The following is a 25,461-nucleotide window of genomic DNA, read 5'->3' as shown; positions in this document are numbered from 1 at the left end:
GTCGCTGGCCTGTAGGCGAATAGGCTAGCTTGCCGGTCGCTGGTGCGCCTCGCTGGCTCAGTTCTCGCGGGACGAGGGCGGGGCGGCTCTCAGGTCCCCGCACGCGTTTCCGGACGGAGCGATCCGTGCGGCTGGCCGAGCGGGCCTTCGCGGTGGCTGATGCGAGCCATGGGGAAGGCTAGGGGTGTCGCGGCGCGCAGGAAGGGTCTGGGGGCCCCGGCGGGAGGCCGCGCGAGACCCAACCCCAACCCGTTCGAAGTGAAGGTCAACCGGCAGAAGTTCCCGGTCCTGGGCAGGAAGGCGCGCCACGCCGTGGGGCTGCCCGGGGTATCGCGCGCGCGGGCCGTCCAGAAGGTGAGTGGCGGGGGTCGCGCCTCCGGGACGTGGGGACGTGCCGGGACCGCCGCGGTCCCCAGAGCTGTGAAACGGAGGTCCCGGAGGGCGCTGGCGCCCTGGGACCGCTAGGAGAGCGAGATGCGCTCCTTTCAAGACATCAGACTCATGCCGGCACGGCTGGGCGTTCTGTGGTGTGTCGTGTGAGCCTTCACGCCTGCTGCCCTTGCACGCGCGGCGGTGACGTTGCCCTGGAAAGCTGCTGCCGCTTCGTCGAGGTGCAGCACACGCGTGCTCGTCTCTCTCGGGCGTGGGTCATCGCTTCTGTGCCCCGTGACCCCTGCGCACACCTCCTACAGCCTTGTCTCTCGGGGACTCTGAGCTATTGGTTCGGGGATTGTGGATGCTCTTCCTCCCCGGGTAGGCAGACACGGGATGGGGATGCTTCACAGACGTTTGGAGAGCACGTGTTTCTGTCTTTCCAAGCGCAGCACCTTGTCCCTTGAGAGGCAACTGAAATGCTTCCTTCTTTCCCGTACTTAGGGTTCCAGAATAATCTGCACCTCTCGAAGTCAGTGCAGATGGAATTCTCTATCTATATGCAGCCTCTGAGACGCGTTCTTTGGTTTGTTCAGGATATTTGTTGTTACTGTCAGGAATATACACTAGTATTTTACTGAAAAGTTAAGGTAGGTGGGGAAGTTAAGGCACAGAAAGGGCGTGTATGTTTCCCAAGGTCTCAGAACTGGTTTGAATGTCTGTGAAGCCTTAGCTCTGTTCTAGCTGCTGGGAGATAAAGGTCCCCTGAGACTGGACCCCCTGCCTTCCAGGGCGGCCGACTGCGTCCTGTCATACAGTGTGCCATGCGGTCCAGCTTTGAACTGAATGAGTCGGCATCCTTCCTCCAAGGAGTGGTCACGACAAACTTAGGATGGACTCTGATCAGTGCCCCGGGGTCCGCCCCAGGGCAGGCTCTGGGATGGGGTGGTGTGGGCTCTACAAGAGCCGTGTTTATTTTCACCCCCTAGGCCTCAGTATTCTCATTGCTAAAGTGGGGATGGTGATAACCGTCTTTCTCTGCCAGTGGTTGTAAGGTTAAGTAAATAGCACATCGGGCACATAGGAAGCATTCTAGCATTCTCTAAACACGAGCTATTGTTCTTAGACTTCTCGGCTTGTCGTTGTCAGACTCCTTCACAGTCTGGCCCAACCTGTTGTCCTTGCTTTGCCTCTTACAACTCAGTTTGTCCAACAACTCCTACCTTACCTCCCCAAGGCTCCCAGGGGCTGGTGCAGGTCACCGCATCTGATACTTTCCCAAGCCCTACGGCCCCAACAGGGCAGGTTGCTCACGCCTGTAGCACCTGGTGGGCTCACCTGTCAGCTGCCACACCTCCACCTGCCCGGGGCCCCACTCCTCCGCGCTCTGTGCTGAAGGCCTGGAGGGAGGTGTTGGTGCCGCCTCTGATCCCCAGTGCTTGGCCCAAGTGCTTAGGAGAAACAGGCCTCGGAAGGATTCAGAAGTAGAACCTGAGCGCTTTGGGGGCTGACAGTCTGGAGGAGGTACAGTAGGAACATCGGAAACTTCCTCCTAGTGGGAGCCACACTGGAGCTCGGAAGGGCGAGCGGAACGTCACAGGTGGGGCCCAAGGCACGCCGTCCCCTGTAGCGGAGAGTGTGGCACGGCATGGGGCGGAAGGGCTCAGAGCTGTCCCAGGGGAACTCAGGTCATCTGGGGCGGTTAAAGCTGGATGTGGGGGAGTGGGGCAGACAGGGTGGCAGGGGCTGGGGGGGGGGGGGGGCCGCGTCTTCTCAGTGACAGTCCCCCGGAAGCAAACGCACTGGCCCACGTGCCCTCTCTCTTGTCAGTGGCAGCGCTTTGGGCAGCACGCGCCATCGCATGGCCAGGCCTCACCCTCCTCAGTTCTCACAGAACTTGGGAAATAACAAGAGTTAACGTGGCCACGACCCCTCACACCAGCATAGGCGTCATACCAAGGAGTTCGTATTGAATCCTCGCCGTCAGCCTTACGAGGGAAGTACTGTTACCCCATTTAACGCATGAGGAACCTGAGACAAGAACGGTTCCAGGCCTTTCTTCAGGTCAGGAATGGAGGAGCCGAGACCCAAAGCTAGACCTGAGTGTGACGCACACCGTGCCCGGCTCTGTCCCGAGCCATCTTGTGGCTCCCGTACCGACAGCCTGAGGTGATCACTACCATCACTTCCCTTTTATAGGTGAGGCCTCTGGTGGACAGAGAGGTGAGGTGCCTCCCAGAGTCGGAGCTGGGAAGTGGCGGGGCTGGCGGAATTCAGTGTCCACACGCTTGGCCTCACCTCCTGGGCCTCACACACGTGAATGACCACGAAAGTGCCACGCGTACTGGTTCGGAGTCGCAAATAACCTTTAGCAAGCAGACAGATTTATGGATCTGGAATCCGAGAGGTAACAGGGATTGACTGTTTACCAGCAAAGGCACGTGTGTACCAGAGAGAAAACGGGCACGCCTTACTACAGCCTTTGTGTCTGCGATGACACAAAATGGCCAGGTGGCAGTGTCGTCTTAAGCTTCATCGGAACCATCCCGTGTCCCCTTGTAGGAACGTTTTCCCTTTAGGGACCAAGATCGCCAAGCCATCAGAGCTCCGAATTGCACTGGGACCAGTGTGAGATTTTTCTGTGATCTGTTTTCCAGCGTACCCAGACGTTACTGAAGGAGTACAAAGAAAGGGATAAGTCCAATGTATTCACAGATAAGCGCTTTGGGGAATACAGTAGCAACATGAGCCCAGAGGAAAAGATGATGAAGAGGTTTGCCCTGGAACAACAGGTATGCAAGACAATTGGAGGAGGGTCTTATGTTGCAGACCGAACAAGAGTCCAGCACAGGGAGAAGGCAGTTGCCCCGTGCCTGTTGTTCACCTATACTTGTGTGGGCACTCACGCACGAGGTGCAGATCCTATACCTTGTCTGCGTAGGCCAGGGGGAAGCAGCCTTTTGCAAATACCGCTTGGGTGGAAGAGTAGCTTAACTAGAACGTGCAGCAGGATGTGTCCTGGCGTTCTTGACTCAGTTGCTCCTGCGGCTTGGTCGGGTGGATTGCGAGTAGGTTGTGGAACATCCTGGCGGGTAAGGCTGCATGAGTTACCGGTGGCTGAGCTGGCCCGCTGATTTGGTTACCTTCCGGGGGTTCTGTTTATATCTGAATCACTGCTCACATGACCCAGAATAAACTGGAAGCTGCTTGGGCTGCATTGTTACATTATGTAAATAGTGGAAGAATAACTGATTTTTGCTATTAAATGGTGGGGAATTTTTAGGAAATTGATTTTTTTTTTCTTCTGTCAGCGACAACATGAAAAGAAAAGCATCTACAACCTCAACGAAGATGAAGAATTAACTCATTACGGCCAGTCTTTGGCAGATGTCGAAAAACATAATGACATTGTGGACAGTGACAGTGATGCTGAGGAGAGAGGAACGCTATCTGGTAAGGGCCGGGAGTGGGGGCAGTCTGCTCATCATTACTTTCGTCCAGCCCTTGGAGACCTAGGAAAATGTGGGATACAAGTGCCACATCTCTAGCCTCTCAAGAATTGTACACGTGACAGGGTCTTTTGTGTGTTTTCTCACTATGTCCAGAGGGTGTATATGTACATAGACAAAGCCTTTTGTAGGCTGAGAAAGCACTTCCGTATCCCTTATCTTATTTGAACTTCACCGCAGCTCATTTTTACCCGTAGCTCAGAGAAACAAGGTGATTAGTGTGACCCATGATTCAGAGCCATGGGTAGAACCCACCTCACTGACTCTGCCCTCACCCACACTGCTTTGCTACCCCTGTTTAGTCAGTTTGGTCTGAATGTTTGAACTAACGGTTTTACGTGGTTCTTTTAGTCTTTATTACCATGGAATCAATTATGGCAGTTTGGGGAGTAGTTAATACTGGGCTTCTTATTTATAGATGGTATCATGGTACCAAAGCAGATGAAATTTAGCTTCGGGGCAGCTGGGTGACTCAGTGGGTTAAGCATCTGACTCTTGATTTCGGCTCAGGTCATGATTCACAGTTCGTGGGATCGGGCCCCACTTCGGGCCCTGTGCTGACAGCACAGAGCCTGCTTGGGACTCTGTCTCTCCGTCTCTCTGCCCCTCCCCTGCTTGTGTGCATGCTTGCATGTGCGCTCTCTTTCTCAAAATAAACAAACTAGGGGCGCCTGGGTGGCTCAGTCGGTTAAGCGTCCGACTTCAGCTCAGGTCACGATCTCGCGGTCCGTGAGTTCGAGCCCCGCGTCGGGCTCTGGGCTGATGGCTCGGAGCCTGGAGCCTGCTTCCGATTCTGTGTCTCCCTCTCTCTCTCTGCCCCTCCCCCGTTCATGCTCTGTCTCTCTCTGTCTCAAAAATAAATAAACGTTAAAAAAAAATTTTTTTTTAAATAATAAAAAAATAAAATAAACATACACACAAAAAAAGTGTCCCATTTTCTAACATCTTCAGAAGGATGCAGAAACTAAAACTGACTTAAAGCTTTTGTCTTTACAGTGTGTGGAAAGCTAAGGCGTTAAAGCCGCGATTGCCCTTTGAAATTTGGATGCTCCTGGGGTCAGAAGGCTTAGGACGTAGGGCACACATGGTTCTGTCGCATGGCACTGGGGATGGGACCACAGCTGTGCTGAGACTGGGGGGTTGTAGAAGACTAGTTTCACCTTCTGTGCCTTTCTCTTTGTCTTCTCATTGTTCGAGATTGTTTCGAGTGCTTAAGTGTTAAACACGGTCACTTAGCTGGTCAAAACTCACTGTGGTGAAGGTGAGCATTGACACCTTCATGTTTCCAAACTGGTCTTCACAAGGTGAGTGGCCTTGGCCTTATTGGCACAAGAGGCTGTGATGCTCGGGTGTCTGGAGGAGACGCTGGATTCCATGTCTTCCTGGTGTTGGGTCTTAGGGGCTTGACTGTTCATTAGAGATTTCCTGGCATCCTTTGATTTTGGTTATAAGCTCACCAAAACCCAGGTAACTTAGAAAAGAAAGGCTCTTATATTTGAAAATATGTGTACTCACTATAACTTCACAAAGGAATCATTTGGAAACACATTCTGTTTTGTCCAGCTGCATGACACGGTATAGTCTCGTGTATTAGGAGAGGTGACAGGTGGCTGTTCCTTCCTTGTGTAGCTGCAGAGGCTGAGGCTGAGGCTGGGCATTGGGAACTTGCCTGGGGCTGCAGAGCCAGGTGGAGCTACGCCTCACATCCCTCTGGGTTTGACTTAAACCGAAACCACGGTGTTACTCTCTATCACGTTATGAAAACAAGCATTTAACATACTGTAAACTATAGTTGGATTTCAGAATACATAAGTATCGAAAAACCTTTCTAATTAAATCCTAATATAAGCACACTGATGGAAGATTGTTTTTCCAAGACTGAATTTGTTGTTTTTTGGGGTTTTTTTTAATGTTTATTTATTTTGAGAGAGTACGCGTGTGCGTGCAGGGGAGGGTGAGAGAGAGAATCCCACACCGACTCTGCACTGTCAGCACAGAGCCTGACTTGGGGCTCAATTTCACAACTGTGAGATCATGTCCTGAGCTGAAATCAAGAGTCAGACACTTAACTGACTGAGCCACCCAGGTGCCCCATGACTGAATTTCTTATGTAATACCACCTTATTAGTTAATGGTTTGTCTACTTTTATTTTCAGAAAATATTGTAAATAGTCTTGAATTACTAAAATACTAAATAGTGTTTTCTGATAAAGTTTCTAGGAAACAGAGGAATTGTTTATTAATAAATACTGGCTTATGTAGCAGGCACTGTTCTTGGTGCTATAAGAATAGCCGTGAATCGGGGCACCTGGGTGGCTCAGTCAGTTGGGCGTCCGACTTTGGCTCGGGTCATGATCTCGCAGTCTGTGGGTTCGAGCCCCGCGTCGGGCTCTGTGCTGACAGCTCAGAGCCTGGAGCCTGTTTGGGATTCTGTGTCTCTCTCTGCCCCTCCCCCGCTCAAGCTCTGTCTCTGTCTCTCTCAAAAATAAACGAACATTAAAAAAAAAAAAAACAATAGCAGTGAATAAAACCTTCCTGCACCTTACTACTGGGAAGACCCAGACGATAAACAAAAGATGTCACTAAATTATATGGAATAATTGAAAGCAAAGTGTTGTAGGGTAAAAATAAAGTAAGTTCCAGGCTGAAATGTGCCAGTCAGGTAGTCTTGATTTTAGCCTCACTGAGAAAGAAGGTGGTGATCACATAAAGATTCAAGGGCAAGAGTGTCCAGGATGATCCTTACTTCAGGTGGGAACATGCCTGGGGCGAGGAATGATAGCAGGTGGGTGGACCAGAGCTACCTAAGCCACAAGAAAGATTTTGGCTTTTACTGAGGACCTAAAGCCATCAGAGGGCACTGGAGCACGACTGCGCCTGTGGGGCCGAGCCAGGAGGATTGCCGAATGAATTAGATACGGGTGTGGGAGGAGGAGAGGGATCGGAAGATTCCCAGGGTTTCTGCCCGAGCACCTGTTAAGGTGGGACTGCCAGACATTGGGAGGGGCTGGACTGTGACACGGACTGGCTTCAGGCGGTTTGAAAGGCTGTTAAACCTTGGCGGGAGGCCTCAGGCCTGGAGCTGCAGCCTTAGGGGTGGGAGGGAAAGAGCGGATGAGGCATCCTGGAGCTGCTGGAAACCACTTGGAAAAAAGCCCTTCCCGGAGGGAGTGGGAAGGGTCCCGAGCCCCTGGTGGTAGGCACAGTGAGAACTGGTGAGCCTGCCTCGGCGGGGAGCCCATCCAGCAGTGATGGGGAGCCCGGGCGACCCAGGACCCAAGGGCCCAGGAGCAGTGAGGGTGATAAGAGCGCCTCAACGGGAGAGAAATCAGATAATGACCCGATAGAATGGGAAAATTTGATTTGGGACAAAGGTGGTTGAATTGCTCCGGTCATTTCCTTGAGTAGCTGGGAAGGGATGGCCCAGACACTTGTGTGGTAATTGAGGGGCCGAGGATGATGCCCCAAAGATGCTCTCTGGTTGGGTGGGCGAGACTTCTAGTTTTCTCAGCTGAGAGCGGGTGGAAACGGAGCCCCAGCCCTGGTGAGTGGGCCGTGGAAACGATGTCACCGACCGGCAGCCTCAAGAGCCTGGCAGTGTTACAGACGATGCGCTTCCTTCCTGCACACACGTTAACCTGCGCAGCTGTGGCGGGGGCAGGTGCTCGTTGCGATCTCAGCAGGTGGCGGCAGCATTAACAAGAGGGCTGAGGCTGCCAGCAGTGTGGGACCCTGGGCCCCGCTGGGGAAAGTGGCCTGGACGTTCTGTTTCTGTTACTGGAAGTGAGTATGGCTTAATGTATAAGCCTCCATTTTCTCAGCTGAGATACTGGGTTTTTTAAGGATTCTTTCCATTCCAAAGGTGATGATTCCCACAGTGCTTTCTCTCTCATCTGCCCTGGTAAGTGGGGCCGGCTGAACATCAGTGTCTTATGCTGCTGGCTCGGGTTCCTGCCCTCGGGACTTTTTAATCTCCGAGTCCCTGCCCAAGAAGGTGTGAAGAATGGAGGTTCTGGTGCAGCCTGATCCTAAGATTTCCCTCCTAAGTCTCATCACTCAGCTTGTTTAATTGAATTTGCTGGTCTTTTATGCAATGCAATCAGCAAGTAGATCCTTGGGGTTTCCAGTCATCAGGTCATGATCAAGTGGTATGCTATGTCTGGGTTTTCTTGGAGAGGTCTTGGGTGTTTCTCAAGTGCCACTGTGCCTGTGGTCTCGTGCAGCTACTGCGTGTGACCGTTTTTTCTTGAACACGGAATTGGTTCTCAAGACCACACTTGGGTAAACGCTGGTGGACCAGGGCAGGAAGTGGGTCCTGCGCCAGCGCCTGGGCTTCACAGACGTGTTTTCTGTTCTTTGTTGCCAGCCGAGCTGACCGCCACCCATTTTGGAGGTGGTGGTGCCCTCCTTCACAAGAAAACTGCTCAGCAGCAAGGCGAGGAGGGGGAGAAACCACGGTCACGCAAAGAACTGATTGAAGAGCTCATTGCAAAATCAAAACAGGAGAAGGTGCGCTAGCGAACTCGGTGGGGGCCTCCGTCACCAGAGACGCTCGCAAAACACTTTGGGACTTTTTTCCTTGTGCATCTTTAGGCTGTAGCTACCATTTTTCTGTGTACTTAATAGAAGCATTAATTTTGAATAGGGGTATTTTATTTCACCATGTATATACTTCTCATGGTCCGTTGTGTTTTGGGGAGGGGTGTTTTTTGTCTGGTTGGGTTTTGTATGTTGACATTATTTTATCATTGTTTTACTACCGGCAGACTGTTCAGAGCGTCTTAATGAACAGTTTACAGCAGGAAATTAGTTCTGTGTGATGAGATTTTGTAGCTTTCCTTTTACAACACTGATTTCTCATGGTCTCTCTATTCTGCTGATGCATGAAGCGTTGACTCTGCGTCGAGTGTGGCCTGGACGCTGACGTGGGGCTGCTCGGTCGGGGCCCAGCAGTAGTGGCACACACCGTGTCTCTTCTCTTTCCCCAGAGGGAGAGGCAGGCACAGCGAGAAGATGCCCTGGAGCTCACAGAGAAGCTGGATCAGGACTGGAAAGAGATCCAGACCCTCCTTGCACACAAAACACCCAAGTCTGACAACAAGGACAAAAAGGAGAAGCCCAAGGTGGGAGTCGAGTCGGTTGACCTTTCTCTGGGAAGAGGTGGAGGCCGGCGTCTCCTCTGGCCTGTTCCTGACATCAACAACTGTTTCCTTTTCTCTCGGTTCCTGCATCCTCCGGTGGGCAGGAACTTTTCCTAATGCATGTGGTGTCCGCGTAGAGAGACAAAAAGTGACTTCCATATCTACTCCTGAATAATTAAACTAAAGAAAATGGTGGTTTCTTGGTACAAGAAGTCCTCGAGGGTGAGACCTTCTTCAGGTGGTGTTTGAATTTTCCTATTACACGTTTGTATGTCTATGTATACAGTTACTTAGTTTTCCCTCCAAACAGTATATGGTTCCTACCACATTCTTTTTAGTCCGAATTGTTGGAAAAGCTGCATTTGCATGAGTGACTGGCTTCTAGGAAATACCCAGGATCTCACTGGATGACTGATGTGTGGCCAGCGTCCACCTTTGTGAGCCACTCTCACTGTCGCTGCTGCCTTTACCCAACCCACATTTTGCGGGCTTCATGCCTAATGAGCAACATTTTATTAAAGCAGGTATGTTTTTAGAAGAATTTCCCAGGAGTGAAAATTCCTATGTATCTTTACTTAAAGTGCCCTCAAGACTGAGGCGCCTGGGTGGCTCAGTCGGTTAAGCATCTGACTTCAGCTCAGGTCACGATCTCATGGTTCATGAGTTCAAGCCCTGCGTCGGGCTCTGTGCTGACAGCTCGGAGCCTGGAGCCTGCTTCCGATTCTGTGTCTCCCTCTCTCTCTCTGTCCCTCCCCCACTCACAGTCTATGTCTCTCAAAAATAAACATACATTAAAAAAAAATTTTTTTTTTAAAGTTCTCAAGACTGATGAGAATAGAATAGCTTTCTTTCAAGAAGAAAAGACTCAGATATGGTTTGGCTTCATCCACCATGGTGTCCAGGGATTACTGGACATGCAGGAAGTGGCTGTGCAGGTCATTTTAAAAAACCCTAAAAATGAAGTTCCTTCTTTCTGCCCTAGCCTGACGCATATGACATGATGGTCCGTGAACTTGGCTTTGAAATGAAGGCCCAGCCCTCTAACCGGATGAAGACACAAGAGGAACTGGCGAAGGAGGAGCAGGAGCGGCTTGAGAAGCTGGAGGTATGGGTGTGACTGTGACCGTGACCTGGGGCCCAGCGCCACTCGGCCCACGTGGTCCACGCGGGAGGCCTGCCTTCTGCCTTCTCTGAGGAGGGTCGCAGATGCACTGTTTTATCACAGGAATCTTAGACTATTTGAAGTTTATGTTGATTTTACTATAAATATCTTTTTTATTATAGAAGCAAGAAAAATGCAGGCAATACTCAAATACACCAAATAAACAGTGTTTGCTCTAATGCCTGTACCTCAGAGCAGCTGCTAACTATAAAGTGTACTGCTTTCTCAACTTTTTTTTTGTGCCTTAAAGAAGCCTTTTAAAATTTCATACGTTAAAGCAAAAATTGGGGCACCTGGGTGGCTCAGTCGGTCAGGCATCTGACTTCAGCTCAGGTCACGATCTCATGGTTCGTGAGTTTGAGCCCCGCGTTGGGCTCTCTGCTGTCAGCTCAGAGCCCACTTCGGATCTTCTGTCTCTCTCTCTCGGCCCCTCCCCTGCTCACTCGCTCTCAAAGGTAAACAAACACTGGGGCTCCCAGGTGACTCAGATGATTGAGTATCTGACTTCAGCTCAGGTCATGATCTTGCAGTTCATAGTTCAAGCCCCACACCAGGCTCGCTGCTGTCAGTGCAGAGCCCGCTTCAGATCCTCTGTCCCCCTCTCTCTGCCTCTCCCCTGCTTCTGCTCTCTCAAAACTAAAAAACGTTTTTTAAAAATTGAATAAGTAAACATTGTAAAAAACATACGAATGTTGGCACACCATTCTATGTCCCTTTCGGTACAGCCACATCACGAGCCTCCTCTGTCACCTGCGTATTTCCAAATAGCGGTGTGGTTGGGCTCGCGGCTTGGACACACAGACCACACCGCGGGGTGCCTGCCCTCTTCGGTGGCTGTGCACTGGGGAGTTAAGTCTGCATAATTTAGCCAGAAAGACCTTAGAACCACAGGCTTGCCTTCCTTGTGACTAGAACATCCTTGGGCCACAGCATGCATTTTCATTCCTGTGCGATAGGAAGTCCCCCACTTGATGCCTGCTCGCCTGGCGCCTGCACGTTAGAAAGAAGACAGCAGGCTCAAAGCCGCTGCCGCAGGGACCGGGGCCTGGGGGAAGGAGGGCAGGGACGGCGTGCCTCCTGCCGACGAGCTCTGTGAGCCCAACAGGCGGCTTTGCTTTCTTTCCTGCTCAGGCTGCCAGGCTGCGGAGAATGCTCGGAAGGGACGAGGACGGCGGCACCAAAAAACCAAAACATCAGTCAGCGGATGACTTAAATGACGGCTTTGTCCTGGACAAAGACGACAGGCACTTGCTTTCTTACAAAGTGAGTGTTTGCCTTTGCTGGTCGGCTTGCTCTTTGAATTCAAAAGCACAGTTTCCGGTGTCTCGTTTAATGGGTTTATCACAGGTGGAAAGTGTAAATCTCTGAGAACACTCAGGTGCTCTGTATCTGGGTGTCCCTGGCGGGTCAGGTCCCACGCCTGAAAGCAGGCTGGCTGCCTGGAGAAGGGGTATGCTAGTCCCCTGCTGTGAGTTTGCCTGTTAACATTGGCCACTTTGGTTTATGAGGGCTCAGCGTTGCTGTGGAGCGAGTTGAGCAAAATAATGGAGTTTCTGAAACCAGTAGTTTTTAGTTCACAAAGTCTGTAAAGTCTACACCCTTTCCCCTTTAGAGCGAATCAGGTTTCAGGGTGGGAATACAGACGCAGTTTTTTCAGCAGAAAAGGGTCCGAGGCAGGAAACGCCGGGCTATTGAGCAGGAGGGGACAGTCGGGGGTCACCCCCAGGTGTTGAGGTCCTGCCACCTCCAGGTGCAGCCCAAATGTTATGAAGTCCCTGCTGACCAGTCGTCTCCCAGCCCCAGAGCCAGTGGTGAGACACTGCAGACGTAGCCACCAGAGCCCACGGCCGCTGGTGCGCCTTCCACGCCTTGCCGCCCCGCGGCAGGAGCTAACCCTTGCCCAGAGCCCTGGCGACCGGGATTCAGGAGGCTGTCGGCAGGCCCTGCGGCTCAGGAGCTCACCGAGGTGGGGCCCGGTGCCCGAGGGCGAGTGCAGCACAGGGTTGGTGCTCCGTGTGCGGCGTTTTGACGTGGTTACAGGATGTGCCAGCTGCGTGCTCCCCGGGGAAGTGAGCCTGCGGTGTCCCTGTCTGTTCTACTCCAGGATGGAAAGGTGAGCACCGAGGAAGAGCAAAGCAGGGAAGCCGGTGATGACAACAGTGACGAGGAACAGGGTGAAGGCCCGAGCGAGGACTCAGAGGAGAGCAGTGGCCCTGATGGGCACTCGGACCTGGACTCGGACGTGGAGAGCGAGGAGGACAGAGAGACCCAGCAGGCTCCAGGGAAAGGGCTGAGAAGCGATGGTCACAAAGCTCGAGAAGCTGCCAGAACAGAGCTGCCCTATACCTTTGCAGGTAGACCGCTGGCTTTTCTCATGTCTTGGGATGACCTCCACGACCTGGCGATGTGTCTGCCTCGCTGGGGCCCCTCTGAGGAGTGGGGGCCGAGGGCACGCTTCTGGGCACACGGACACCTGCCTACCTGTGAAGTCTTGGCTCGTGGTGTCCTTCTCCCCGCTGTCTGGCCGGAGTGTTAGCCAGCCTTTGTGGTGTGACTGCAGGTGGTTTTGTGGGCCCACGGCAAAATGAGGACGCCACGTGCCTTTCCTTAGAAGCTCTCTGTGCTCTTTCCGTGGCCAGCCTTTTGTGGTGGAATCGTGGCCGCCCCGGAGAGCCAGGGCAGGGCCTGGGAAGTTGGGGAGCCGCCTGTGAGGAGGCTTCCCGTGTTCAGACCTGGGCAGTTGAGTGGCCACATAGCATCTTATAGCAAACGTGGCGTGTCCCGTTGTCTGGTTTGCAGACAAGAATCACCTGGTTCTGGTGAGCAGCCCTAGGTTGTCCCGTGACTTAGGGTCACTTCCAGAGGAGACACTGGCGGGCGAGGCCTGCGACTGGTGGGAGTCTGGGGGTGGTGACGGCACCCACATGGCTTCTTCCGTGTCGGTCTGAGCCCAGTCTGGACACTAGAACCAGGGCCGTGCCCCTTGAACCTCCCGTGTGCTGGCCGTGGAGTTGTCGTCTCACTGGGGCTGTGCTCGGGTGCCTGTCACTGATCGTAGCCGTCCCACCTCACCTCAGCCCCAGGACGCTCTGGAGCACGTGTCAGATGCACCAGAGGTAGCTGTGGTGTGAGGCGAAATGTGTCTGTAGAACCGTGTGAAATCGTGTTCTGGTGAAGTATATCACTAATGTTCCTTTCCGTTCTTAACCTCTGGGTTATCAGAAACATGAGTCTCGTTTTGAATAGTAACCGTGGCACGTGTTTTGTGTTTTCGATAGCCCCTGAGTCCTACGAGGAACTTAAATCCTTATTATCAGGGAAATCGACGGAAGAGCAGCTCTTGGTGGTGGAGAGAATTAAGACCTGCAACCACCCCAGCCTCGCGGTGGGAAACAAAGCGAAATTGGAAGTACGTGTTGGGCGTTGTGGGTGGCAGGGCAGCCCCCCTCTGGGTCAGAATGCTGACTGTCCCGCGGTGCGCCTCAGCGCCTCGCGGCCGTGAGCACCGCGCGGTGACCGCGGAGGGGGGGGGTCGGGGCAGGCCGAGGGCCACCTCTGCTGACCACACGGGCCCAGGAGGAGGCACCGTTGCCCTCCGCCTGCAGGCGAGGAAAATCAGGCTCAGGGAGTGGCTCACCTGGCCGTCAAGTGGCAGAACTAGACTTAGGGAGATGAGTGACTGGGAAGGTGCCCCTCTTCCCGCTGGGCGCGCGCTTTCACGGAGCAGGTGGCGGTGCCGGGTGTGTGCTTGGTTGGTCTTCAGGCTCGGGTGTTGTCCGCCATGATGGACGAGTGCGCACCTCAGCCCGCAGCTGTCCCGTTAACCCACCACCCAGTGTTCCACAGGAATCTTGGCCCGCGTTTCGCAAGGTGCCCCCGTCAGTGGCCCTGAGGTGTGTGCGCACGCGCTTTAGTCAGAGTGTAGGTGGCGGTGCCTTGCACGGCTTGCGTGCCTGTGGTCTTTATTCTGGGGCTCGGCACTGAACTCTGTTCCCAATCTGTGTTCCTGCAGAAACTGTTCGACTTCCTCTTGGAATACATTGGAGATTTGGCTACAGATGACCCACCAGACCTCAGAGTAATTGATAAATTGGTTGTGTAAGTACAGATGATCCAGTTGAACTGGATCACGGGGCTGAGTTGAACAACTTTTATCCTACTTACAGCCACAAAAATACACCTCGGAGTTACTAAGGTTGCCCTTGTAAATAGACCCCACAGCATACACCAGCTACGGTGATCTCAGTGAAGACGCCCCCTCTGCATGGCGTTAGCACACTGCTCCTATCACCCTGGAGAGCGATATGATGGTACCTACAAACAGGTTGACTTTAAGACAGTTGAACACTTCAAACTCGTTCCTGGTGTTTGAAGATTAGCTTTCTGTTTCGTTCACCGGTACAATTTCGAGCTCTGCTCGGACAGGTGAAAGGTGTTTGGGACACGTGGTAGACTCCATTGTGGTGTCCAGGAACCCGCCCGCCCCAGGTTCACGCCTCAGTGGACCCTGACAGGCTCGTGCTGTGAGCGTCAGGGAGGTTGGTCCCTCTGGTCTGCCTGTTCCCACCCTGCCCGGCGATGGCTGGGGTCCTCGCTGCACCAGAACTCCTGTGAAAGCAGGCCCTGGAGCGCGGCTCCTGGGCCAGGTCATCGGAGGGAGGATTAAGTGAGCACGAGTAGCTTACGGGTGCCTCTCTGGGGCCGGCCACACACTGTGCACCCCACCCCCCATGCCACCTTCTGCCAGCACGGCAGGGCTCACAGAGGGTTCCCGTGGACAGCGCCTTGGCACGGTCTTCTGAGTGTGGCACGTAGAACGAGCCGCTGATGGCATTACCTTTCACTACCATTGCTGCTAAAATCTCAGGCTGTTTGAAGAGATGGCGAAAGTAAGTGTAGATTGTTATAGAACAAGCACTACTGGAAAAATTACCTGGATCGCCAGGAAGGCCAGCCAGATCAGTAAGAGGAGAAGTGGCTTCATCCAGGGGCTTCCAGTGCATCACAGGGAAACGGTGAACGTGAAGTCTGGGGGCTCTTTTTCTGTTTTTGTTCTCTGGAGTCATTTTCACCTGACCTGTGTTTCTGATTAACAGGCAGTTATATAATCTTTGCCAGATGTTTCCTGAATCTGCAAGCAGCTGCATACAATTTGTCCTCCGAGATGCCATGCACGAGATGGAAGGAGCGATTGAGGCCAGAGGCCGGGCGGCGTTTCCAGGCCTGGACGTGGTGAGCAGGGGTGTGGTCTCAGCCACCAGGGGCCAGCGGCATTGGCCCCTGGGAGGGCTGACTGAGCACCGTGCGCGGTTACTACAGTGTGCGTAGTTAGAGCTTCCAGACTGATCTGGAGAACAGGCCGGAACTAGGTGGGAAGGACTGTTTATCCATTAACAGTGAACTAAAATGTGTTTCGTAAAAGAGGAGACTGTGGTTTGATTCCACGCCAATGGGGCTGTGCGTGGCCTTAGTGGCAGAGAGACTTTAGGGCGAACAGAACACGTATGTTTTCCTACGGCCCCGAGCCCTCGTGCTGGAGCTGCTCTGTCCCAGTGTCTGCTCACTGAGGCACCTGCGTGGCTCCGAGGTTTCTAACGGTCCCGTAAGAGCCGCGGGCTGCGCTGTCAGCCTCGGTGACTTTGAAGAAATACTTGTTCCGTCTGTCCCACTTCAGGCTTTTCTGTGGAAATGTAACAGTGATTAACAAACTTAAAAATACAGGATTTACGTGCCTGGTTTTAAAGCCTCTCCAGAGCAGGATCTGAGCCAGTGCCCATGCACCGCTGCTGCGACTTCCTTCTGTGAGCCTCGGCCCTTAGCAGACTCTCCCTGTTTACCTGCTGATTGGTGGCCAAGGAGACACAGCCTGTCTCCCCACGGAGTGTCCGTGCAGAGACCGTGCAGCAGGGCCATAGGCAGCGCCTGGGCCCCATCCCTGCTCCTTAGATGAGCTGTGTGGCCCTGGCCTTTCTCCTCATCTGGAAGCGGGGGTGACGGTTACAGTAATGCCTGCCCTAGAGATCTGATGTGAGGATTCACGACCTAACACGCGGAATGTGTCTGTGTCACTGCCTGGGTGCAGCAGTCACTAACCTGGGGCCATCACCCCTCACGACCGTTCCTTTAGCGGACACTTGTGGTCTGCTGCTGGCAGAGCGAGGGGTCGCGGGGGGCGGGGGTGCTGGGGGCCAGGTGGGCTGTCCTCCACCTCTGCCTCCCTGTGCCTTGTGTCCCCTGGAGTCCCAGGTCAGAGTGAGGTCGAGGGCTCTGTGGGAGGCCCTCCTGGTAGGTCTGTGGTTGACCGTCGAGCCCCTGCCAGGAGCTTCGGAAGGAGTGGGGTCTCCTGGGGTGCACCTGACATTTTCAGAGTGATCTAGTTCTGGGTGTTTTGGGGGATTTCTTGGTGCCTTTGAACAAGATGAAGGGTCTGCAGATTCGACGCTTTTCTGCTTTAATCTGTGAACCAGCCTCTTCGGTGCCTCCCAGGGTGGGTAGCCTGTGGGTGCACCTTTCCCTGTTAGTCCCTGAAAAGTAACTGCCTGTGATTGTCGCCCTCCTCCCCCCGTCCTCGGGGCCCCCATCCAGTGCGTGCGGCCTCGTCTGTTTTTATCCCAGAGCCACCACTCACACCCCGGTTCTTCAGGGCTGGGCCGAGCCTGGTGCAGTGGGACTCTGCGTTCTTTTCCCCTCTTCCCGACCCGACCCGGCACTTGTCTGCCCCGCCCATCTCCCTGTCTCCAAGCCTCGGCACCTGCCTTTACCCATGAGAGAGAGAAACGGTGGCCTGTGGTCCGTAGCGTAGCTTTAGTCTCCACGGCTCCCACTCTGAGTCTAGCTGAGGGCGATCCCACGTGTTTGAGAGGAATTATTTCGGTGAGCGGTCCTCCCGCGTCCTCTGCCCGTTTCTGCCAGGCCGTCGGCGTGTTCGTCAGTGCTTAGCGGCTGCTCTGGTGGACTGTGGCGCGTGTGGTGGGTGTGAGCCAACACGTGCAGGGAGGTGCCGCCCTGGCTACCGGACGGCGGCGAAGGTGGGACATGGGTGTGACGTCGCAGGCGCTCCGCTGCCCTTGACCGGGACGGTCAGAGCCCGATTTGCCGCCAGGCCCTCTGTAAAGATCGTGTTTGAACTTCACTCTGCTGTGTCTTTAATCTGTGTGGTAACACTTTGTCTTTTAGCTCATTTATTTGAAACTGGCTGGGATGCTGTTTCCGACCTCTGACTTCTGGCACCCCGTCGTGACTCCTGCGCTCGTGTGCATGAGCCAGCTGCTCACCAAGGTACGTCCTCGGGCCCCGCTCGGTGAGCCCGTGGCGGCGCAGGGCTTGTGACCCTCGGGGCCACGGGAGGGAAAGTCATCCAGCGGGGCCTGTGGAGACGACCAGTCAGTATCTCTGAGGCTAGAAGTGGCCCCGGACGAGGTTACAGAGGATGTGACACCAGAGAAGACAAGTTCATGGTGAAGGCATCAAGTCTGATGTGGGGTCTTGTCCCCATTTTGGCTTTAAAAAGCCCAGATAGTCTCGTTCTCCTCGGTCAGGCGTATGGCTGGTTCACTAACGGCGGTAGGTGCCATTGTAACTGTTCTTGGGAAGGGAGAACACTAGGGTCGCCTCCCCTGAATACAGCACGCAAGGGAGACACACACACACACGCACACACACACACTCCTCTGTGCAGGTGAGGCTCTGGGGCCACACGTCTCACCCGGGAAGCCAGGTTGCATACCTGGTGCAGCCTTCCAGAACATCACTCCAGACCGCTGACCATGCCCTGTGCCTCTGTGCCAGTGTCCAGTCCTGTCCCTCCAAGACGCGGTGAAGGGCCTGTTCGTGTGCTGCCTGTTCCTGGATTACGTGTCCCTGTCTCAGAGGTTCATACCCGAGCTTATCAATTTTCTCCTCGGGATTCTCTACATCGCAACTCCAAACAAGCAAAGCCAAGGTGAGCTGGTTTGAGGGAGCTTTCTCAAGTTCATTACACGTTAGCATTCTTTTTGAGGACTTTTAAAAGTAACTCGTACTACTTATAGAGGGTGTGGGACGCGGGAACGTTAGGCCAAACCATCTGGAACCCTGCTGTCCAGAGGAGCAGCCTTTCCTTCCCCCGCTTTTGTTAATGTTTATTTTTGAGAGAGAGAGCACATGATTGTGTGGACACACTGCACCTGAGAGAGTCGGGACCCTATTGTCTGTGTCCCCCGTGTCAGCCGGCAGCCATGTGCACGAGCCTGGACGGTGGCATGCTGGGTATGAAGCACAACGACCAAGACTTCCCGTTAAAGATAATAAGACACATCAGGGTTTTTTATATTGATTATGTGTTGAGATAATGTTTTTACATTTTGGGTTAAATAAGTATGTCATTAAGATCTATCTTTTCATTACTTTCTCTTGCAACAAGAACTTCTCACTCACTCTGCGTGGCTCACATCGTCTTTCCAGCGGCTCAGCCCTCCTCTGTGTAGTTTCTAGTTTCTACTGTGGGGATTTTAGGAGGAGTAGCCATCAAAAGCAACATTATGACAGGAGAGAGTTGTAGTGTTTGTTGATCTCCTAGACTGCCCCCTACTCTCCACTCCCCTGTCTGCCTCTGGCCACGCCCAGGATGTGACCACACACCCTGCTTCCCTCTCGGGTTGTCGAGGTGTCGCTTGATCTCTGCCCCTCGCTCTTTTGTGTCCTGAGGATCAGCTTTCCCGCCCCGATCGTAGATCGTGTCTCAGGGTTAAGGCGCAGATCTGATGCTGCCTGTTGTGCGGAGCACCTCACCAGTGCTGGGGCGGGGGCGGTGGGACGATTTCAGACCTTCAGGGGTGTGGCTGAGGGAGCCCAGCAGCTCCTCTGTCCAGTACCCTAAACATGGGGCCTGTCCTACTGTCCCCTTGTGACCTCACGGCAAAACCTCCCTGCACGCCGCTCTGCTCCCTGGCCACTGACCCCCCATCACATGCTCCAGCGTGCTAGGTGTGCTTTTGGGCCCTGGAGAGGCTCAGTCGTGCCCCGGGAACCTGCTGCAAGATGGTCATAGCCCAAGGTGAGGGCTGCAGTGAGATGCACTGGACGCTGGGGTGGGGGGAGGTGGGGGGCAGGCCCGCTGTCAGCCCACCTTCCCCTCCCCCTTTGCCTGCTGTGCCTGGAGCCCACCAGGCCTGGCAGGCCGTGCTTGCCGCCTCAGTTGCTCTTCAGGGCGGTAACTGGGTTAAGTTCTTGTCACTGGCGTTTGTCCTCTGTGACAGGCGTTCTTTGACCTGGCTGGTCAGCTGTACCATCTGCCTCCCGCCCTCCCCCTGCTCTGCTCCGCCGTGATCTTTCTGACACTCAGTCTTGTTCACTTCTGTCGTGTAGGTGTTGTCTACCGCCTGTCTCCCCGGCGAGGTCAGGGACCTGGTCTGTTCCCTCAGGCACACCTACGAAAGCTGTAGTCCCACCCGTGCGTGATAAAAATAGGGTGTGTGTGTCAGAAGTGAATTTTCTACAGGCCTCACCATGTAGAGCCTGCCCTCTGAGCCCAGTAATGCTCAGAGGCTGTCTCTGTCCTTGTCCCACCTGGAATTCAGGTTACACTCTGGTGCACCCTTTCAGAGCATCTGGGAAGAATTCAGAGTTGCTTTTGGTTTCTGATGAAGAGGACATAGCCACATGGCAGAGGAGAGGCCTCTCCCTCCACTGGGCAAATGGACCGAAGGCCCAGACTAAGACGGAGGCCAACCACATGAGGTAGGTGTATGGCCTGGGGCACCTGGGAGGGCGTGCCTCAGTGCCTGGCCTGGAGCCAGACATGACCAGGAAAGCACTCAAAGGACGCACCAGTGTCCACTCTGCGGAGGATGTAAACTTAACATGTTTATATCCTCTAAAGACTCTACAGAAAAGCTGTTAGATCCAATAAGTTAATTCAGTGAAGTAGCAGAATACAAAGTCAACAAAAAATGTCAGCTGCATATCTATGCACAGTGAACAATTGAAAAGAAAATTAGAAAATTTTACTTACAGTAGTGTCAAAAAGAATAAAATATAGGAATTAACCAAGGAGGGAAAAGACTATCGAAACTATAAGAGATCACTATAAATAAATGGAAATACATCCCATGTTCACGGATAGGAAGACTTAATCACCTCCAAATTCTGTCACATTGGGGATTAGGTTTCAACATGTGAATAGGGGCAGGTCACAAACACTCCGTCTACAGGAGGAGGAGTATGAGGAGGACCAGGGGTTTTTGTCAGAAGTCTTTATTTATTCTCTGATTTTCAGAATTGTGGATTCTTTCAAGTGTTCCTTTGTCGTAGTAAAACAACAGAAGGTTTACCATGCTAATCATTTTTTAAAAATTTTTTTTAAAGTTTATTTTTTGAGAGAGACAGAGCATGAGTTGGGGAGGGGCAGAGAGAGAGGGAGACCCAGAACCCAAAGCAGGCTCCAGGCCCTGAGCTGTCCGCACAGAGCCTGATGCAGGGCTTGAACTCACAGAGATCGTGACCTAAGTCGAAGTCAGACGCTCAACCAGCTGAGCCACGCAGGTGCCCCGGGTCTTAGTCATCTTTAAGAGAGCAGTTGAGTGGTATTAAATATATTTGCACTGCGTGCGGTGCAGCCACCACACGTTCATCCCCGGAATCCTCTCATTTGCGAGACTGAAATTGTGTACCTATTGTACACTCCCTCCCCAGCCCCAGACTCCCACCATCTACCTTCTGTCTCTGTGGATGTGGCTCTTCTAGGGACCTCACTGAAGTGGAATTACAGAGTATTTGTCTCTTCATTTTTGTCTTATTTCACTGAGCATACTGTCCTCAAGGTGCAGGTATGAGAATTTCCTTCCCTTTTTTTTTTTTTTTTTGATTTTTATTTTGGAGAGAGCATGAGCAGGGGAGAGGGGGCAGAGGAAGAGAGAGAGGGAGAGAATAGCAAGCAGACTCCACGCTCGGCACAGAGCCCCACATGGAGGCTTGATCCCACGACCCAGGGATTGTGACCTGAGCCAAAATCAAGAGTCAGATGCTCGACCGAGCCACCCAGGCACCCGAGAATTTCCTTACTTTTTAAAGGCCGAATAATATGCCATTGTCTGGATGAACCACATTTTGCTTCTCCACCAGCGGACACTTGGGTTCCTCCACATCTTAGCTACTGTCAGTAATGTCGCAGTGGATGGGGGTGTACAGGTATCTCTTTGAGGCCCTACTTTTAATTCTTTTCAGTGTATGTTCGGAAGCAGGATTGCTGGGTCACATGGTAATTCTGTGTTTAATTTTTTTGATGAGCCTCCACTCAGTGCCATACTTTACATCCGCACCGACAGTGCACAGGGTTCTGGTTTCTCCACATCTTCACCAACATTTATTATTTCATTACTATCATTTTTTTTAGTAATAGGCATTCTCATGGGAATCAAGTGACAACTCGTGGTTTTGATTTGCATTTCCCTAAAGACTAGTGACGTTGAGCATCTTTTCATGTGCTTATTGGCCATTTGTATGTCTTCTGTGGAGAAGTGTCCGTCCAAGTCCATGAAAGGAAAAAAAACCTGTCCTAAAACTTTGAAGATCTGTCTGCTTGATTTTGCAAATAGTAATTTAAAACCTAACACAGAGCCACTCTCCCAAAGTTGTTACTGCATTTCCTACGACGGTCCTTTAGACTTGGGGACGAAAGGTGTGTTTCGCGGTGTTTCTGGCCCGATGCCGTGAGCCGTCGGCTGCTGTGGACACTGTGCGGGCAGGGTCTCCGCTCCGGTGGCCCCGCGGCCCGGGACAGGTCTCAGAGTTGAGTGCTGCCAGGGTGGTTGGCGGAGGCAGTGACCGACGGGAAGGAGCCGGCTCCCGTCTGGCCACCGGCCCTGACGCCGGGTGTCGCCCTCTTGCAGACTGTCCTGCCTGGCCGTGTGTCTGGCTCTGGTGAAGCGCTGCGTGCTCACGTACGGCCCCCTGCCATCCTTCCACGACATCGTGCGGCCCCTCCGGGCCCTGCTGACGGAGCACCTGGCCGCCTGCAGTCACCCCCAGGAGCTCCAGGTGAGGCTTCCCAGCCACCTCGGGTGGGTGGGGAGCAGGTCAGGGGGCGTTCCTGTCACGAGGCTGTGACTCTAGGAACCGGGGACACCAACGGGAAGGCGCAGTAGCGGGGTGCCGAGGGAGAAGGCACTCGGCCTGCGCGGCGTCTGGCTTGAGAACCTGGTCTGAGAGCTGCCCTGTGGTCACGTGCCCTCTGGGCTCCGCATCCCCTGAGCCTCACAGGTTTTCTGAGAACAGTCCCACGGTTCTTTACAAGGTGACAGAAGCCAAGAAGGACCCCCTCGGTTTCTCTCAGCAGATGTCTTCAACAGCTGCCGGTTGTGTGGCACGTCTTTTGGTCGTGCCTTCGTTAACCTCCAGACCCTCCTTCCCGTGGGTGCCCCGCCTCCCCACCCTGTCTCCTCTGGAGTCTTCCCCAGCCGGCCATAGGCTTCTGTCCGAGGGGCCGTCAGGGCCCGTCAGGAGGCGAAGGCGGGACTGTGGTGTGTCAGGCCAGGCGAGCTGGCACCCTCCCTTCACCCGCTCGGACCCCGTCATCTGCAGAGTTGACACCTGCCCTTTTCTCTGCCTGCAGCGCTGTCCCTAAAGACCGGCGGCTCGTCCCCTCGCTTTCCTCAGGAAGCCGGGCCGTCTGGGAGGGAGTGGCCCCTGCTGCTCACCCCCTCCCTGGCCTCTCCTCCACAACACATTGTCATGTCTCTCCCCTGCTAGCACAGGGACAGGCCGTGTCCGTGAGGACAGGAGCTCAGCCGTCCCTTGTTGGACACCCTCCGAGCCCGGGCGGTCCACACGGAGTCACCTCAGCACGTAGAGATTGAGGAGGCTAAGGTGTCAACAGCTGTGTCTTACTGTAGGTGTGGCTGTGGCTTGTCCTTTAAAGGACGGAGTGGCTCTCTGGTCCTGCGGGATTTGGTCTGACCGAGGGGCCTCGATGGTGCTAATGGACCCGGGGCGAGCCAAGCTGGCCGTGCCTCACGTGCAGTTCCTGTGGAGATGGGGCTTTTGGCCTCAGAAGCACCTGTGTGGGCCGGGGGTGAGGGGTGCTGTGCCCGTGGTGCCAGAGGCCTGAGTTCCAGGACACAGCTATGTGAGGGGAAAGGAACCGTCAGTATGCCGGCTTCTAGAAGGTTCCTCAGAAGTCACAGCCGTGGTGAAGGTACCTTAACCATCTGGTTCTGTAAGGTCAGATCACAGAGTCGGGTAGAAACTCAGTCTTGCCCCCATAGTGTGGCTCCCCGTTGGCTGCCCCTGCACTCCTCGCCACTCGGGGTACAAGTGAAGGCCGTCCCGTATGTGTCCTTAACGGGTGGATCACTGGCGCCCATTGTGAGCAGTTTCTCCGGGGAAGGAGATTCCACTGTGTCTGCCGGACGCCAAAGCACAGGCGGTCCTCACTCCTACGTGTGCCAACAAGACACCCGTTTGCACGGGTCTCGGTGGCCCTGCAGTCCTGCCAGCCGGAAGTGGGAGCCAGGACGGGAGCCGGCCCGCCGTGCACCGGCCCCCACCCCTGTCGGCATGAAGGGGGCTCCCTCACAGCCGGGCCCTCACCCCTTTACTTAGCGGAGGAGGCCGGAGCCAGAGGGGCGCAGCAGGGGGGCCGGGTCTCTGACCCGTTTCCTGCCCGGGGCCCGGGGCCCGGAGGCCACACGCCGGCGGGCCTGCCGCAGCCTCCCCTCCGCCTGCCCGCGTTTCAGGACCTGTGCCGGAGCGCGCTGGCCGCCATGGGGAAGCAGGAGCGGCGCTACCGGCCGCTGATCTGTGAGAAGAGCAAGCCCGTGCCGCTGAAGCTGTTCACCCCCCGACTGGTCAAAGTGTGCGTAGCCGCGGCCCCCCGGCCCCGCTCTGAGGGGTCCAGCCCCGGGGCGCAGGAGGGCTCGGGATGGGGAGGGGGGCGGGGGACAGCCACGGGGGGGGGGGGGGGGGGGCAGACTGCCCGAGGCGGGCGGGCTTGACCGCGGCTCTCCACTCTCAGCCTGGAGTTTGGGCGGAAGCAGGGAAGCAGCAAGGAGGAGCAGGAAAGAAAAAGACTGATCCACAAACACAAGCGTGAATTTAAAGGGGCCGTCAGGGAGATCCGCAGGGACAACCAGTTCCTGGCTCGGATGCAGCTGGCGGAGACCCTGGAGCGGTGAGGAAGCCGGGGGGGCTGCCTGACGGGGCGGGGGGGGTGGGGGGCTGGGGGGGGAGGCCCGGGCCCCTGACTCCCCGCGTCTCCATGGGTCCAGCGCCCGCGTGCTCGTTAGCGGCTCGCGGGCAAGACATCCTGCAAAACAACTAATCCAGGAAATGGGGTTTTGTCCTTTGCTTTGAAGGGATGCGGAAAGAAAGCGAAAAGTGAAACACCTTTTTAACAGTCTGGCCACACAGGAAGGGGAATGGAAGGCTCTGAAGAGGAAAAAGTTCAAAAAGTAAAGTTTCGCACATTAGGCAAGGAGATCCTGTAGACTGAACGTAATAAAGGCTGCCGAACTGTCAGTGTGACTTCTTCTTCCTCGCGCCACAGCCCCACAGTCCTCCGTGACAGCCACACCGACCGGCCGGGACGGACTCCTCCGTCGTCCGGACAAGCCTCGCTGAATCACGGGGTTTGGGACTGAAGGGATCCCGGCCAGCTTCGTGTTGGGACGACCACAGATATTTGGCTCCCGTACAGAAATCGGTGTACCTGGCAGGTGATAACGGGGCCCGGCGCTGAGGCCTTGCCTCCCACAGGCCGGCGCTGGAGGCCAATGTCACACAGCTTGTGGTCACACCAGCCAGTCCTGCGAGGTGGCCCTGGGACCTGCACTGAGGCACCAGTCCCTGAGGTCACACAGCCGGCCGTGGCAAAAACCACAGAGATTTGAGGACTGGCCAGGGGGATGTGGGGGACCCAGGGAGTGGCCGGCAGGACGGCCTAAGTGTGGTGGGAAAGAGGAGGTTGGTTGGTGGGGAGAATTGGCAGTTTGCTTTTGGACAAATCGGATGGTGCTGGAACTCTAACGTGGAGTCCGGGGCCAGAATGCCCCTGGAGCACGTAGGGCTCAAGCCCCGACTACAGAGAGCAGCCTTGGGAATGAGGGAGGAGCACTCAGCCAGCCTCCCCTGGGTCGCCAGAGACAGGCTCGCCAGCTGTGTGGCTCCACAAAGCCAGGAGGCCCCGGCAGCTGTCACGGGCACGGACCAGGCTGGCGTCACCTCCTTGATGCGCAGGCCTGGCCAGCTGTCGTCGTTCAGCCCCGGGATCTCGTGCGCCTGGGCCTCAGCCCGACGTCCTGCT

The 25,461-nt window shown here is 54.6% G+C and overlaps 1 protein-coding gene across 2 annotated transcripts; it reads left to right on the top strand.

Moving 5' to 3' along the window:
- The first annotated feature begins 65 nt into the window (after positions 1-65).
- On the top strand, positions 66-24,677 carry NOP14 (NOP14 nucleolar protein). Of its 2 annotated transcripts, XM_060655521.3 has the most exons (18): positions 71-354; positions 3,030-3,164; positions 3,684-3,825; positions 8,248-8,390; positions 8,870-9,004; positions 10,005-10,127; positions 11,316-11,447; positions 12,289-12,538; positions 13,463-13,593; positions 14,197-14,282; positions 15,281-15,416; positions 17,361-17,462; positions 17,973-18,126; positions 19,742-19,901; positions 22,052-22,199; positions 23,897-24,015; positions 24,175-24,330; positions 24,515-24,677. In XM_060655521.3, exons 1-18 carry the CDS (start codon positions 160-162, stop codon positions 24,612-24,614), a joined length of 2,547 nt encoding a protein of 848 aa, XP_060511504.2. In that variant the 5' UTR covers positions 71-159; the 3' UTR covers positions 24,615-24,677. The 2 variants fall into 2 exon arrangements, with proteins under 2 accessions (XP_060511505.3, XP_060511504.2); XM_060655522.3 differs by lacking the exons at positions 17,973-18,126; positions 19,742-19,901; positions 22,052-22,199; ... (1 more) ...; positions 24,175-24,330; positions 24,515-24,677 and adding an exon at positions 17,532-17,926 and having other exon boundaries at positions 66-354; positions 17,361-17,484.
- The last annotated feature ends 784 nt before the right edge of the window (positions 24,678-25,461 follow it).

Source organism: Panthera onca, chromosome B1 (assembly GCF_046562875.1).
Source record: "Panthera onca isolate mPanOnc1 chromosome B1, mPanOnc1 haplotype 2, whole genome shotgun sequence".
Lineage (NCBI taxonomy): Eukaryota > Metazoa > Chordata > Mammalia > Carnivora > Felidae > Panthera > Panthera onca.
The sequence above is the reverse complement of the archived record's forward strand: the minus strand, read 5'-3'. Positions and strand labels throughout refer to the sequence as shown.

Excerpts from the sequence above, each read along its gene's own strand:
- NOP14 (XM_060655521.3), top strand. The coding sequence starts at position 160 with ATGCGAGCCATGGGGAAGGCTAGGGGTGTCGCGGCGCGCAGGAAGGGT. Across the intron at positions 8,391-8,869 it reads CAAAATCAAAACAGGAGAAG|AGGGAGAGGCAGGCACAGCG; the intron begins GTGCGCTAGCGA and ends CTCTTTCCCCAG. Across the intron at positions 18,127-19,741 it reads TCCAAACAAGCAAAGCCAAG|GTTACACTCTGGTGCACCCT; the intron begins GTGAGCTGGTTT and ends CCTGGAATTCAG.